At 56.8% G+C, this 15,054-nt stretch overlaps 1 protein-coding gene and 1 pseudogene across 1 annotated transcript; both read right to left on the bottom strand.

Moving 5' to 3' along the window:
- Window positions 1–1,095: 1,095 nt before the first annotated feature.
- Window positions 1,096–8,294, bottom strand: LOC141948971 (antigen WC1.1-like). The gene is made up of 15 exons (XM_074882081.1): window positions 8,192–8,294; window positions 7,829–8,137; window positions 7,287–7,601; window positions 6,091–6,417; window positions 5,689–6,003; window positions 5,018–5,332; window positions 4,500–4,562; window positions 4,102–4,416; window positions 3,678–3,713; window positions 3,261–3,392; window positions 2,462–2,561; window positions 2,074–2,084; window positions 1,956–2,039; window positions 1,603–1,755; window positions 1,096–1,352 (listed from the first exon to the last, which is right to left on the bottom strand). The coding sequence occupies exons 1-15, from the start codon at window positions 8,292–8,294 to the stop codon at window positions 1,096–1,098; spliced, it is 2,835 nt and encodes a 944-aa protein (XP_074738182.1).
- A 66-nt stretch (window positions 8,295–8,360) lies between these two features.
- LOC141948969 (scavenger receptor cysteine-rich domain-containing protein DMBT1-like) lies at window positions 8,361–14,561 on the bottom strand (annotated as a pseudogene).
- Between the last annotated feature and the right edge of the window lie 493 nt (window positions 14,562–15,054).

The following is a 15,054-nucleotide window of genomic DNA, read 5'->3' as shown; positions in this document are numbered from 1 at the left end:
TTCTGCCATGGAAATGTGCCTATGTGAGCATCCTCCCGGATGGGCCCTCCTACAGGCCAGAGGCTGGACCACAGATTTGGGCTGCAGCAGGTCTCATGGGGATCCTTTCTCCATCCCCCTGGTACTCCAAGAATGTTGAGGGAAAGGTGTCCCCATCGCCTTGCTCCCATCCCTCTTGTACCTGCACACAGGCACTGCCCTGACACGAACCCACACTGACACTCGTGGTGAGACAGCAGGAGGGCAGTGGTGGGTGCTGGAACACAGCAGGAGGAGGGGATCCCAGGGCTGTTATGGGGCCTTACAGCCCCTGCTCAGGAATAAGGCTGTTCTGCAGCTTTGACAAGAGTGCTTGGGGTCTGCAAGGGCCCAAGGCAGCAGGAGCAGCCCATGGAGACTAGCGTCTTTGCAGAGACAGAGGAATCCCAGCCCTGTGTGTCCCAGAAAGTGGCTCTGAACCCTGTGCTGGGGCAGTGGAGAGAAGAGCTTCCTCCTAACAACTATGGGAGGTAATCCACAGGTCACGATCCCCCTGGGGTTAGCTGGAGAGTTCAGGGCACTGTGGGCACCTTATGGCTCATGTCTGTGGAAGTACAGCCCAGGGCTCACCCTGACATGGCAGCTGTTGTGGCCTCTGCACTGTGGGACCAGAATGGCCCAGGCAGGGCCTGGGGGAAAGAGCAGCTGGGGAACCCTGGGGTGAGGAGATGGATGCTCCTACTGGGGTGCATCATGGGACCTATTAGAGAGCTGTTTGTGTTGGAAACTATGGCTGGCAGGATGGAAATGTCTCCATTGGTAGAAATATTCCCCAGGGATTATGGTCTCTTGCAGCCACAAAGCCTGAACCCAAGCCTGCTCTCCCCAAGATGTGCCGCTTCCCCATTGCCATGTCTTTGTGCTCTGCTCCCACTCAGCCAGCCTCAGAAAGACACCCTGACACCTGGGCAGGCAAGCACCAGCTCTGGGTCAAAGCCCCAGAAGACTTTTAATAAAAACAAATATGGATGGACAGCATAAAAATGGGAATAAAAATAGAGGAAAACCCAGGAAGTTTCTGCTGCCCATGGGTAAAGGGGGATGGTTCCCTGGTGCTCACAGCTCTTCCAGCTGTATGGACCTCTCCTCCTTCCTGGATGCACCCAGGGACACAGCAGGGATGGGGTCTTCTGGCCTGGGGCTCAGGGACTGTTGTACACCAATCTCTGATGTCACAGCCTTCATGTCCTCAGGAGGATGTGCCAGAGACACCTCTTCAGCATCGTCATAGCCTGTGCTCTCTAGGCACAGGGACGAGGCATCTTCCTCAGCTCCAAGGGTCCCAGCACTTCCCTGGGATCGCAGGCTTGCCCCTGCAAACAGCAAGGAAGACCATTGCACGTTCACCCCATGGAGTGCTCCTCCTAGTTTGTACATCACCTTTCTACCTTCTCCTCACCAGCCCTGAATTGTCCAGCTCCCTCTCCAACTCCTGTTTCCCCCAAGAAAAACTCCTGGGGCAGGTTCCCCTATCCCAGGAGGCTGGGCTCTCAGTATGGCAGTAACTCATCCAGCACCAGGGATGGCAACCCAGGAACCAGCAGCGTTATCTTTTCCCCTCACCTCCAGGTGTGTCTCTGGGCCCAACTCTCTTCTCTGGCACCCTGGTCATTTCCCAGTCTCCCTGTCCAGACATGGGATCCTCCTCAGGGTCAGAAACCTCCCTGGCATCATCATAGCCATCCGCTGGGTCACCTCCAGGCAGAACAGCGATGTCTGAAAGGAGAGGGGAGCTGGTGACAGTGAGAAGATGCATCCTGCAGAGCAGAGGATGGGACACAGGGCTGAGACACTGGTGTTAGCAGCACCACAGGAGACTCCCTCCATGTCCTCCCCAACTCTTGTGGTGACACTCAGTGACACTACTGTCCATCACATGTGTTCAGGAAGAACAATCCCTTCCTGCCCCCCGTTACCAGGTGGTGACCCCAGACCATCCTCCTCCTTACTGTCCCCAGGGTACAGCTGCAGCTTGGTCAGGGACCCCGCTGAATAGGAGCCTAGAGAGAGGCACAGCAGGTGTCATGGGAGTGCGCTCTGCTGACCTGGCTTGTTGTCAGTGCTGCTGGGGATGGGGGCCCAGAGAGCCAGGGCTGTGTGGGAAGGAGGGCTCAGGACTAGCCCTGCTCCTGGAGACCAACGCCATCTCAAAGGGGGTCCCAGAGATGCCCCAGAGCAGCCCCTTCCCTCCCCTCTCAGGTGTCAGATAGGATGCAGGGACAGGAAGAGAGTGGCTGTCCTCAGCTGGGATGGGCAGTACCGGTGGGGAGGAAGCTTCTCTCTCAGGCTCAGGACTTGGTTACTCTCTCCAGAGACCCCATGGCCCCAGCGCCCCATGGCACAGGGGACTGCAGAGGGTCAGACCTGGGTGGTAGCCAGCAAAAAGAGCCCTGCAGATGTGCCCACTGGGAATAATCCACACCCACCTGAGCCACTGAACCTTGCCTGCTTCTCCCACGCTGGACTGTAACCAATCTCCTCGTACACAGGCTCAGGGAAAGTCTCCCAAGCTCTCTCAGAGCCTGCAGACAGAGGCAGGGCTGGCTCAGAGGTGGGCAGAGAGGGGATGCAACCCCACTATACTCCCCCAACCCTGTTCCCCTGGGCCAGTCCAGGGCTATCCCCACAGCACAGACCCGCTGTGATGTCCGGTCACCACTGCCACATCCTCAGTGAGGGCAATGTCCCCATAGAGATGGTCTGGGCTAGTGACACCTTCACACCATCTCCTCAGAGATAGCTGCTCTGCCCCTCTGGCTCCTGCATCAGTTCCCTGGTGCTGAGCTTGGAGCAGTTCCCATCTTCCCTCCCTGGAGCTTCCCCCTCCATAGCACAGCCCCTGCCCTGCCAGTGGGAGGTCAGGGTTGGATGGAGGAAGAGTGGAGTTCTGAAACCACAGGGATGTTCCTCCTGGCATCTGCCCTGACCCAGATCCCTCTCCAGAGTGCTGCCAGTGGCATGTTTTGTCTGTCTCCCCTCTGCTCCCGTCTCTCCCGGCCCAGCTCTGCCATTTCTTTATTCGACCCATCTCTAACTCTCCCCATGTCTGGACTCTCTCTAGCCCTTTCTGCTGGTCAAGCAGTCAATGGGACAGTATATGGGACAGCAGGCAGTACACACTTGTCCCCCCAGCTCTGCCTGTACCACTCACTGACACCCCCACAGCACTCCTGGCCTTGCCAGGAGGCGTCTTCCCCCAGGACTGCAGGGAAAGGACCCACCTCTGTACCCAGCCCTTGTGCTTTGCAGAGCCAAGAGGGCCAGGAACAGGAAGAGAAGGGCTCCCAGGATGATGCAGATGATGGCAGGCAATGAGACTCTCCTATTGCCAGCTGGATGGTCCTGGGTGAGATCTGCATGGCAAGAACATAGGAAGGGCAGCACCAGGCTTGGGAGAGGTAGGGGACTGGGACACACCGGTCCTGACTCCCATTACACCAGGACAAGGGACCCTGAGGTGAGAGTGACTGGGTAGCTCTCACCCTACTTGGTAAATGACAGCCCTCCCCAACCCCCGAGCTGGTACCCTGATGCTTCCTCCTGGGATTTTCACACCCCAGCAAGTAGCCCCTTCCCTCTGGCTGTGGGTAACAGTCTAGCCTCAAGAAGATCCAGTGCTGGTGGGGAGGACAGGTTACCTGGTCGAGGGGTTGGTGCTGCTGTCCTGGGTGCAGCTGCAGAGGAGAAGTAGAGCTGGGGTCAGAGGGTGGGTGTGAGGGTACCAGGGAGCGCAGATATCCTTGACACATCCCACCCAAATTGCCCCTCCTGCAGGGCTGGTCAGGGTGGCTGGGACAAAGCCCAGGGCCCTGCTCTGGGTCATGGGCAGTATGATGCAGGCAGCCTGGGATATGCCCCTGTGGGCTGCAGAGCCCTGTGGGCAGAGGCCAGAGGACATCCAGCCCCACAAAGGCTGCTGCCCACTTGGCACCAGGCTCCCATGTTCTGCAGGGATGGTCTGGCTCTCAGGATCTCTGGGGCCATTTTGGGACCCATCAGGGAAAACAGCTTCCCCAGCTCCTTATCAATACCCCAGCAAGAAGTCCCAGACCTGCGGCTCACCAGAGCAGTGCACGGCAGCATCCTCCTTATGCCGGCAGGCACCACTGTCTCCAGGCTGGGCCCAGCAGTCCTGCAGAGATGGCTCTGTCCCCCGGCACTCCACCTGCTCCAGCCAGATGGGGCCTGTCCCCTCCCCAAATGCAGCCTCATCCAGAGCAGACACTGGGGGGCCACAGCCCAGCTGTCTACATGCCACCTCAGCATCCTGCATGTCCCAAGAGTCATCGCACACTGTCCCCCAGGAGCCATGATGCCAGATCTCCACTCTGCCTGAGCACCCATTCTCACCTCCCACGGCACGAATCTTCTCCCTGTCTGGAGAAGGCAGAGACCTCCCATGGCACCAGACAGCAGGCAGAGTCCTGCCAGACGAGAGGGGCATGCAGAGGAGCAGATACCTGTGCAGCTCGTGGTGTTGGGGCACGCTGCCTTTGGGACCGGGGGCATTTCTGGCCATCTCCCTGCAGAAGGAAATGCTGCAGTGAAGGCGCTGCTGCTGGAGTGTCATGCAGCAGAGAGTGGGGCTGAGCTCTGCTCGCATCTCCCCATGCCAGCTCGTTCATGGCAGCAGCTGAACTCCGGTCATTCAGGGGACACACACAGCAGTATGGAGGAGCCTTACTGCTGAGCCCCAAAGGGACCCTGGTTCACAGAGCAGCAGGAGGGTGTCCACAGAAGGGAAGCCCCTCAGACCCCTGGTTGGTCTCTTCTGAGACCCTGCCTGGAGACACTTCTGCCTCCCCCAGGCTCTGCTGGAAGCCTGGCTGGCAACTGCTGGTGAATGTGTCTCTGAGAGCTGAAGCCAGCAGCAGGATCTGGCACATAAAAGCCCCTGTCAAAAAGCAGAGGCTTTTGACAATGCCTAGCAGGGAGCAGGAGCTGGGGGGATGCTGGTGCCTGGGTAGTTCAGAATTACCATTGCAGGTGATGTGGGTCTCATCTTGCAGGTCATCACATGACTGTGGGTTCCAGGGAGTGGACAGACACTGCCAGAAAAAGTTGTTTCTCTCCCCGCACTCTACGCGATCCAACCATGCAGGTCCAGACATCTTGCCATAGGGCAAGCGTGTTTCCAGGGTCCCTCTGTCCCCACAGCCCAGAAACTTGCATGCCAGTGACACGGTTTTGGGAGTCATTGAGTTGGAGCAAACACTCCCCCACGTCCCGTTGTAGAAAACCTGCAGGCGCCCAGAGCAGCCATCACTGTTCTCCAGCCTCAGGGTTACGAACTCTGGTAGGAAAGGCCCCACAGGGGAAGAAGTTGATCTGGGGCTGTGGGAGCAGGGATGCCCCTGCAACCCCCAGGCCCTCAGCTAGGCAAAGGCATGGCCAGCACATCCGCCTTGAACCCAGGGGCAGAGAGAAGTCCCTGATGGACAGACAACCCTGCCCTTCCTGCCAACCCTTGGGGACAGCTGAGATCCCCAGGTACTCCAGTAGGACTGAGGGGACTTGTGTGGGGGTGTCCCCAGGATGGGCTCAGGCAGGGGCTCAGAAGCAGCCAAGAAGAGCCTCAGCTGTTGCTGGCTCTCCCCACGTCCTGGCCTCCCCAGGTACTGGGCTCCAACCACAGCTCCTAGCACAGACCTGAGCAGACAACTCCTGCATCCTCTTTGTGTCCGCAGTCGTGCTGCCCCCAGGACCCTACTGGGCAGTCCCAGAGAGCAGCTTCAGCCCCAGAGCAGTTCACACCATCCAGCCAGATCTGCCCGGAGCCTTCCCCAAACCAAGCGGAGCCAACTGCCTCCACTGCCCCTCCACAGCCCAGCTGGCGGCAAACGACGGTGGCGTCGGGCAGGTCCCAGCCGTCATCACAGACAGTCCCCCAGCTGTGCTGGTAGTAGATCTCCACTCTCCCTGCGCAGAGCCCGGGCCCGTTCACCAGCCGGACCTGCCGGCTCCCTGCAGCAGGTAGAAACCCCAACTGTCATCAGGGGCCAGGTGCCCGCCCAGCCCAGAGCCTGGGGGTGCCTGTGCAGCGCCACTCACCCCAGCAAATGACCCCCACGTCCTCTGCAATCCCTGCTGATGGCACGCTCTCAGGCAGGGAGGTGTTGCAGAGAGTCAAGTTGGCCTCGTGTCCTGTGCATCGGACCCTTCGCAACCCCACAGGACCCGTCCCTCTCTGATGCTTCAGGCAGTTGTAGGCTGTCTCTGCCTCTCCGCACCTCAGCTGCCGGCACACCACGCTGGCCTCCTGCATGCCCCACTGGTCATCCAGGACTCTGCCCCACTTCCCATGTTGGAAGATCTCCAAACGTCCGTCACACCGACTCTCTCCACCCACCAGCCGCAGGGATGCAGAGCTGGCTGAGCCTGGGGAGAGCAGCCATGACCCAGTCCTTGATGGCACCAGGGAGCCCAGAAACCTGTGGCATGTCTCCAGGTTCTGGTGCCCTTGCAGGACCTTGGAGCTCAGGCCCAGGGTCCCACAAGTTGGTTTCTCAGTCCCTGAGCCTTCTCGAGCAAGACACCAGCTTTGCTCTTGGCAGGGCAGAGCCACCCAATACATATACATCCCTGCTGAGACAGGTGGGGCATCTCCCACAGGAGGGAGTAGCATCCAGTGGTGGTCCAAGGATGGGCAGCGTTGGGACAAGCCTTGCCCAACCTCAGCCCAAACATCTCTGCCCCTCTGCATCCCTGGGGAAGAGGGGCTGGAAACTGCTGTCCCTTGAAGGAAGAAGAGTGAGGAAGGCCTTTCCAAGCAAATGGGACAAGTTTGGAACTTATGTTGACCAGAAGCCAGAGCAAAGTCCAGCCCAGCTTTACAGCTCGCTCCCCTGGTCTGCTGCTGCTGGAGGCAGCCAGGCAGCCCCTGAGGGTTGTGGGATCAGGCTCTGTGGTTCTCTCTGTGGAGCTGAGACAGGGCTGTCTGCAGCCAACGGGATGGAGCTGAGCCCTACAGCCCCATTCTGGGTCTGTCCCGCAGCAGGAGAGCAGAGGACACCAGGCCTGGCAATGGCCACAAGGCCTCAGCTGCTGCCCCTCTTCAGTCCTCCTCAGCTGTCCCATGACAGAGGGGTCAATCTGAGCAGGTTAAGCCCTCCAGATTGCTCCTAGGGAAATCAGGGTTTCTCCAGGGAGAAACTCATCCCAGTGCTGCTACAGGGTCCCCTGCTTAGGGTGGCCATGTCACATCCATGGCGTAAATGGAATTAATCCAGTGTTTTCCTAGCACTCACCTGAGCAAATGACAGAAGCGTCATTCTCGTGGGAGCACAGCGAGGCCCCCAGAGTGGTCACTGGGCACTGTCCTGGGTGGGCTTCAGTCCCATCACAGTGGAACGATTCTCTCCAGACGGGGCCGGTTCCTCTCCCAAAATGCCCTCCTCTGGGAATGGACTCAGCAAACCCGCAGCCGAGGTAACGACAGAGAGTGTGGGCGTCTGAGAGATCCCATCGGGAGGCACAGAGGGTGCCCCAGGTCCCTAGTACCTGGACCTCCACCCTCCCATCACACAGCGTGCTGCCATTCACCAGCCTGAACATTGTGTATTCTACAGACAGAGAAGGATTAGTGAGGACAGACATGCTCTTGCTCCTTCGTGAGCTTGAGAAGAGGCCAAATAGACAGTCTGTCTTTCTCCTCCTCCTGCATGATTTTTTGGGCTGTAGACAACCACATCACCCCTCCTGTCCTCACACCCAGTACAGCAAAATCCCTGCCCCGCTCCCCTGTCCCCAGCACACACCTGCTGTGTAACACCCCTCCCTGAGTCCTTACGTGTGCAGGTGACACCGGCAGCATTCACATGGGTGCAGGGCTGGTCCCTGGGGGATCCTTTGGGGCAGGATACAAGAAGGGATTCATTCCCCACACACTGCAGCTCTCTGTCCCAGATAGGACTGACCCCTTCTCCAAAGTGAGCTGCCTCAGTGATGGGCAGGGCCACGCCGCACTGTAACTCCCTGCAGACCACATCAGCAGCTTCGGGACCAAAGTCTGAGTCACAGACAGTTTTCCACTGGTCCCCGTCATGGATCTCCACACGTCCTGAGCAGGGGCTGTCCCCTCCAACGAGTCGGACAAATCCTGAAGCAATGAAATACCTCTGAGACTTCCCAGTACCCTCTGGCAGTTACATGCCCACATCCCACCTCATCTTCAAAGCAGCCTCAGGCAAAGAGCCCCATGAGGACCTTAGTAGCTCCCAGTGGGTGATGATGGCAAAACCAGGACCCCCTGCCATTCCTCGAACATCAGCACAGCACTTATGGGCTTGCTTCTCTCCCAAACCCTCAGCTTCAGGCACTGCTCAGACAAACTGCTGCTGCACCAGAGAGCTCAGGCTTCCTGTCACTGGGCCCAGGCACTGCAGCATCTGGTACACAGGGAAACAGGCCCAGGGAGACGGGCCCAGGCGCTGCTGACTGCTGCAGCCTGCTCTGCCCGCTGAGCTGAGGGCCAGGCTGAGGAACCTTTTGGAGCTACCAGAAACACAGCCTCTTTCAGGGGATCTCGGTCTCTTGGGGCACTTCTGCAAGATAGGACATGTCACAGGATGCAGGTGTGGCACAGATATATCTGCAGTCGGTGCCTGTACCAGCACCTTGCTCTGGTGCCTGCCCAGGGAGCCAGGGCCAGAGTGCACTGCCAGGCACGCACCCCCCTGTCCAACAGCTGGTCAGAGGACAGGAGCGTGGACAGTGGAGCAGCCCTGGGCTGACACAAGCTCCCAGTGCAGGGGCAGACACCAAGGATAGTGCAAGTGCTGGCAAAGCCCCGGTGGCACAGGGCAGCCAGGGGCTGGGGTAGGCAGGATAGGTCATTACTGCCTGCACAGAACTGTGTCCCCCTGGGATGGCTCTCGTGGGGCGACCCTGGGAGAGAAAGGAGGTGCCATGTGCCACCCTGCTCCAGTGCCCAAGGCCAGCACTCCTCTCCTCTGAACACCCCCTTTGCTTAGGCTGAGGGACTCCTGTCTGCCAGGGGGCACAACTCAAAAGTCCCAAGCTGTCTTGCGCCCTTCCCCAGAGCTACTGCTGGCTGGCATGGTGGGACCTGTCCCCTGGCTATGCCAGACAGGTCTGGATGAATGGGAGGAGAAAGATGGGAACCAACAGACACCATCTGGCAGGGAGGGGGATTCATCTCCCAGCCCCAGGCACCAAGCAAGGGTGGCCTGAGCCACTTCAGGGCAGGCTGTGGGTACTGGGGGTGGGCTCCCATTGGTCTTTCCCCAGGGACTGGGGACACCAGCCCAGCACTGTGACCCTTCTCCACCAGGCCAAGCTCTAGCAACCATCTATTTCTCCCTGAGGACACAGCCAGGTCCCTTTCCCTGTCCTAGACCCAAATGTGGGGAACGAGCTGACCCCTTACCTGAACAAGTCACTCCAGCATCTTCACCATGATTACAGTTTTGTTGATCCCATCGACTGTGCACGCAATCAGACAGGGCAGACTCGTTGCCATGACAATGAAGAACGTCTATCCAAATGGGGCCAGATCCTGCCCCAAAGTGTGCTTTGTCATAAGCTTTGAGAGCAGACCCACAGCTCAGTTGCCTACAAACCACTGCAGCATCCTTCACGTCCCAGAAGTCATCACACACAGTGCCCCACTGGCCCTGGTGTTTTACCTCCACTCTCCCAGCACAGCGCCCATCACCATCCTCCAGTCTCACCTCTGCAGCCACTTCAAAAATCAACATGGGATCAGTCAGAAGAGTGCTAAGCCCTAGACAGTGGATCTGGGAGTCTCCCCTACCCAGGCCATGTCACAGGCACCAGGGTAGAAGCCCTCTTACCTCTGGGCTGTCTTTGGGGCAGTGAGGGCATCCCTCCTCTTCCCATGTGCTGTGCAGGGCTGGGGTGTCCAGCTCTGGCCCTGCTGGCCATTCACCACCCAACAGCCCTCAGCACCTCCTCCCACCCCAACAGCCCCCTGCCCCCTGCTAATGCCCACTCACATGCTGTACCCCCAGTCTCTGAACAGGGCACCCACTCCTCCTCAGACCAGGAGCCCCTGAAAACCCCTGTGACCCCAGCATCACAGCTCCCCCTTCCACCACATGCCCCAGGAACTACCCACCCCCACCCCCAGGGCTTTCCATGTCCCCAAGGAGCACCAAGATGATCCTATGAATCCCCCTGAACCCACTTCCCCTCTTTGCCCCGGGTGGTAGCCCAGGTCCTGTGTTTGCCAGGGACCTTCAGGAAGAAAACTCTCTGCCATATGTGAGTGCAGATGCCCCAGTCCCCTCCCCTCTGCAGGGTACAAACTACCCTCCTGAGGCGAGGGTCCCCTGGAGCCAAGAGGCAGTGAGCAGGACACAAACCCTCCGAGGCACTGTGCCCTGGGGATTGCTGAGTGCTTCTGTCACCAGCTGGGCCACCCCCAGCTCCAGGGGCACAGTCCTCAGGAACAAGTTGCCCGAAAAGGGTACCCCAGGATCAGGTGTCTATAAATGCAGCCAGGCAAGGGCTGCCATAAACATAGGAGCCCTGAAAACAGAAATACCCTCTCCCACCCAGAGAGGCACAGAGAAAGCCATAGAGTCAATGGACTTTAGCACCTTCTGACCCTCATCTCAGGGGTACCTGAAAAGAAACCACATTCCCAGAGGAATATCAATGATCCCACTGGTGCCTGCTGGCTCCAGGCTGCGGGACAAGGTAACCAGCACTTACCCCTGCACAGCTGCACCCAGAAGAGTAGCCTCAGCACAGGAAACAGAAGTTCCTCTGTCCCCATCCTGACCCTTCTGCCCTGCCAGCACGTCGCTTCTGCGCCCCACTCCCTGCCACAGCTCCCAGGAACTCACAGGGACAGCAACAACAGGAGGCCAATATATCTCTGCAGATGCCCACCCAGCTGCAGGAGGAACCAATCGAAGCAGCAGCAGCCCCTTTTTAGACATTATCAGGAGCTATCTCCCCTCCGACACAGCCTAGCCCTCCAATGAACTTCTCCAGCGCCATTCATGACCATATATGAGGGATGGCTCCACTGCAGGTGTCACGTCACTGTGGTGGGGGGTGTCACAGGACAGGGCTGGTTGTAGGGGGGGAAACAGCTTTTTCACCACTTGAACCTTGCTGTGTGGACCAGGAGCACTGAGCATCTCCTATGCCAGGCACATACAAGAGCCTAAGGTGCAAGTGAGTGTCCAGCCATCCCCATGTAATGGGAACCATGGAGCTGGGACTGCACCAGGGTCTGTGTCAGTGTGGAAAGGAAACACCCCTGCCCCTGCTACAGATCCTGCTATACAGGGAGCAGCAGCTGGGAAAAGTCCTTGGCCAGGACAAGAGCTCCATCCCAGGAGTGCTGACTCACCTGTCCCTCCCTGGTGGGTCCCTCACAGGAAAAAGCTGGGACATACCCCTGCCCTGGCAGCAGACATGCAGCCCAAAGGCTCAGATGTGTCCCTAACTCTCTGTATGTCACCAAGGGGCCCTTATTCCCCATGGGCAGATCGGGAGCTGGTTCTTGCAGGTGCATAAACCACAGCCCACGTGGCCTCACAGCACTCCCTCCACATCACCCAGGCAGGAAGTCTGTGGTTTCCTCCTGGCGCCATGCCTGAGCACATCCCTGCAGTGCCCCCGAGCCACCCCCACCCTGACTGCTCCACCAGGGCTGCAGGGACTGCTCCTTCAGCCTCGCAAACCAAGGTCAGGCAGCTCCCATCCCCTGTGATGCCCCTCTGATGCACACAGTTGCTCTGCACTGAGCCCCATGGCTGTGGGGTGACATCAGTGACGTGACCTTACACCCTCCTATGGCCGCCGCTGTGTGCTCATGAGTTATACTGTCACGTGTATGCGGCGTATGGACTCCTGATGATGATGGTTCTTCCAAAAAAGCGTATTTAGGCATGGTCTAAATATTATTTTGGTGACATCAGATGCACCTACACAAGCAATATGCCAGATCCTGGCCTATCAGCTACTCAGGCACCAGTGACATCACAAGTTCACACACAGCCATGTGCATGCTCCTGGCCTATCTAATACTCAGCCACAGGTGAGGTCATAACATCTACATCTGATATTGGCCTGCTCCTGGCCTATTGGCTATTCAGACACCAATGACCTCAAACCACTGACACCAACTATGGGGCTGCTTCTGCCCTATTAGCTACTCAGGCAGCAGGGACATTATAAGCACCTACACATGCTGTGGACCTACTCCAGGCCTATGAGCTACTCAGATGTGAGTGACCTCATGAGCACAGACAGAAGCCATGGGCCTTCTCCTGCCCTATCAGCTGCTCAGGCAACAATGACCTCAAAACAACCTACACATACCTGTCATGGTTTAACCCCAGCCAGCAGCTAAGCCCCACACAGTCGCTTGCTCACTACTCGCTAAATGAATCAAAAGTTAATTCTACCCCAGCCAAAACCAGTACAATTCCAGATGCCTACTCCTGCCCTATCAGTTCCTGCCTAATCATGCACCAGTGGCCTCACAAGTCACAATACACCCATTTGCCATGTACTTGCTGTTGAGATATTCAGCCTCCAGTGACCTCACATGCACCTATACAGGCCATGCATCTGGTCCTGGCCTATCAGCTATCAGCCAAAAGTGACATCACAAGTACGTACCAAATCCATGTGTCTCCCTCTTGCCTATCAGCTACTCAGGCACTAGTGACCTGACCACCACACTTGCTACCTGCTCCCCTACCAGATATGAAGGCACAAGTGACCTCACAAGCTCTTACACAAGTCATGTACATGTGCTTGGCCTATCAGCCACTCAGGTATTGGTAATCTCACAACCACTTACACAAGCCATGTGCAAGCTCCCAGCCTATGATCTACCCAGGTATCAGTGACCTCACAAGCACATACCAACATATTTGCTATGTGCTCATGTGGTGGGGTGACCCCATGTGGCAGCCCCCACCCAGTCACTTGCTCACTCCTCACCAGAGGGATGGAGGAGGAAACTGGAAGGACAAAAGCAAGGGAAGAAATCTCATGAGCTGAGATAAAGACAGTTTAATAAGTAGAGCGGTAATCGTTCACAGCAGGAAATCGATGCCCAGCCAGTCTCTGAGCAAAGGATACTTCCAAGAACACTTTCTACTCCCCCAGTTCCCAGATCTATCGCTGACCATGATGTCATACGGTGTGGAATATCCCTTTGGTCAGTTGGGGTCAGCTGTCTTGGCTTTGTCCCCTCCCAGCCTCTTGCCACCCCCAGCTTCCTCACTGTTAGGGCAGAGTGAGAAACAGAGGTGGCCTTGACACTGTGCAAGCACTGCTCAACAACAGCTACAATGTCAGTGTGTTATCAACACAGTTTTGACCACCAAGGCAAAGCTCAACACCATAGGGACTGCTAAGCAGAAAATTAACTCCATCCCAGCCAGACTTAGTACAATCTCCACCCCTTATTCCATACTGTGTACAACTTGCTCAGGTCCTACAGCATTCAATACCATCACCACTCCCTTCCCCACCCTTTGACATGACATGCACACAGCAGGGGTTTGGCTGGTGTGGTTCAGGTGGACCTGAACAAGTCCCAGCACATATCTGATTTCTCCCCTCACTCAGCCACCCAGAGCTTTTTGAAACATTCAGTCAGGTCATCAACCTAAGGACAAGGAAATACAGCACCAGCCTGCACCCAACAGCAGTCTTACAGTTAGCTATGAGATCCGCCACCACCATGGGGAAAGGAAGTTCCCCACCACCACCACCCTAACTCTCTGTTTGGCACCTTGAAATCCAGTTTACTGTTCATGGGCTCATTGGCTAGTTGCTCTGTTTCACATGGTCTTTTTTGGCATCCCCTTTGGGTCTTTTCCATATTATCTCCATGCACATATTCTTCTGAAGGTGACATTTTGTCCTGGTTTTCCGTGTTCACAGACAGCATTGCCTGTGCCTTGTAGCACCGAGAAAAACTCAGAGTCTACCCCAGTAACCCTGCATGACCATGCTGCAGGCCTGGGCTTGGATGCAGGTGTCTCCTAGTTTGGTTCACAGGACTGGGTTCTTCTTTGTATATTACAAGATTTGCTTCAAGGGCCCCTTGGTGACCTCCTAGGAGGGGGCCATAGCCCTTGGGCATGTTCCAGCCTGCCTATGTCCTCTGCACCATTTGGGTCCCCTCTGCCCTCTTGAAGTTCCCCCTGCCTGAGTGTCACAAACTATTTGTAAACAAGAAACTGTTCATAAAGAGGATGTCTCAAACAACCAAGTGGGATGCCCTGTGGGGGAGAAACGGGTTGAGCTCTGCAGAGGTGGCCAGTGGGCCATTTCTTTTCCCCTCCCTCCTGTTGTTGTCCAGAGACACGACTTGCCTAACTGTGCAGGTACAAACCAGAGAAAATGAGAACCTTCTGGAACAACCTATTGCGCATGCATAAGAAAGACTATATAAAGGCAACACCCCATGTGTGTCTTTGTCAACCCACCAGGGTCTCCCAGGACTCATGAGTGTTCATGTTGAGAGCAATCGAAATGTTGAGGATTTTTGCTGCCTCCATCCTCCCGATGTGACAAGGTCATATAGAACAGAGTAGAATAGAATAGAATGCAATATGTAGGAAGGATGTCACCAAGCCCCTGTGCTACAGCCCACCATCTGAAGCACTGGGTGGGAACATGCTGAGTAGCCTTCCTCCATGACGGGTCCACCTCACTTGAGGGAGAATGTGCACTTAGCAGAAGTCCCCAACTGCCCCTCTCTCCTGATCACATCTGCAGTTGAAGGGCAGAAGGTAAATTGATGGAAGGGTATGGTCTGATTCAGATCCAGACCCAGACATCTTTGTTCAGAAGGGCAAAGCCAGTAAAGAGAAATTCCTCCCAGGGCATTTTTCCAGAGGCAGGTGGCCTGACTGCTGATGTCATCTCTCCTTGCAGGACATGGTGAGTGTTCCCACAGGGTCACTGCATCCAGGCTCCTGCACTCAGCCCAGAGTGTATACTCTCAGTGACCTCTGTGATATATGGGGCTTTTTGCTGCCTCTGTGTACC

Source organism: Strix uralensis, chromosome 12 (genome assembly GCF_047716275.1).
Source record: "Strix uralensis isolate ZFMK-TIS-50842 chromosome 12, bStrUra1, whole genome shotgun sequence".
Classification (NCBI taxonomy): Eukaryota; Metazoa; Chordata; class Aves; order Strigiformes; family Strigidae; genus Strix; species Strix uralensis.
The sequence above is the reverse complement of the archived record's forward strand: the minus strand, read 5'-3'. Positions and strand labels throughout refer to the sequence as shown.

What these genes read in the sequence shown, in the direction of transcription:
- LOC141948971 (XM_074882081.1), bottom strand. Translation starts at nt 8,294, where the DNA reads ATGGCAGGGGGTCCTGGTTTTGCCATCATCACCCACTGGGAGCTACTA. An exon ending in CGCTTCTGTCATTTGCTCAG is followed by an intron (nt 6,418 to 7,286) that starts GTGAGTGCTAGG and finishes TGCTCTCCCCAG; the next exon opens with GCTCAGCCAGCTCTGCATCC. An exon ending in CGTGGGGGTCATTTGCTGGG is followed by an intron (nt 6,004 to 6,090) that starts GTGAGTGGCGCT and finishes TACCTGCTGCAG; the next exon opens with GGAGCCGGCAGGTCCGGCTG.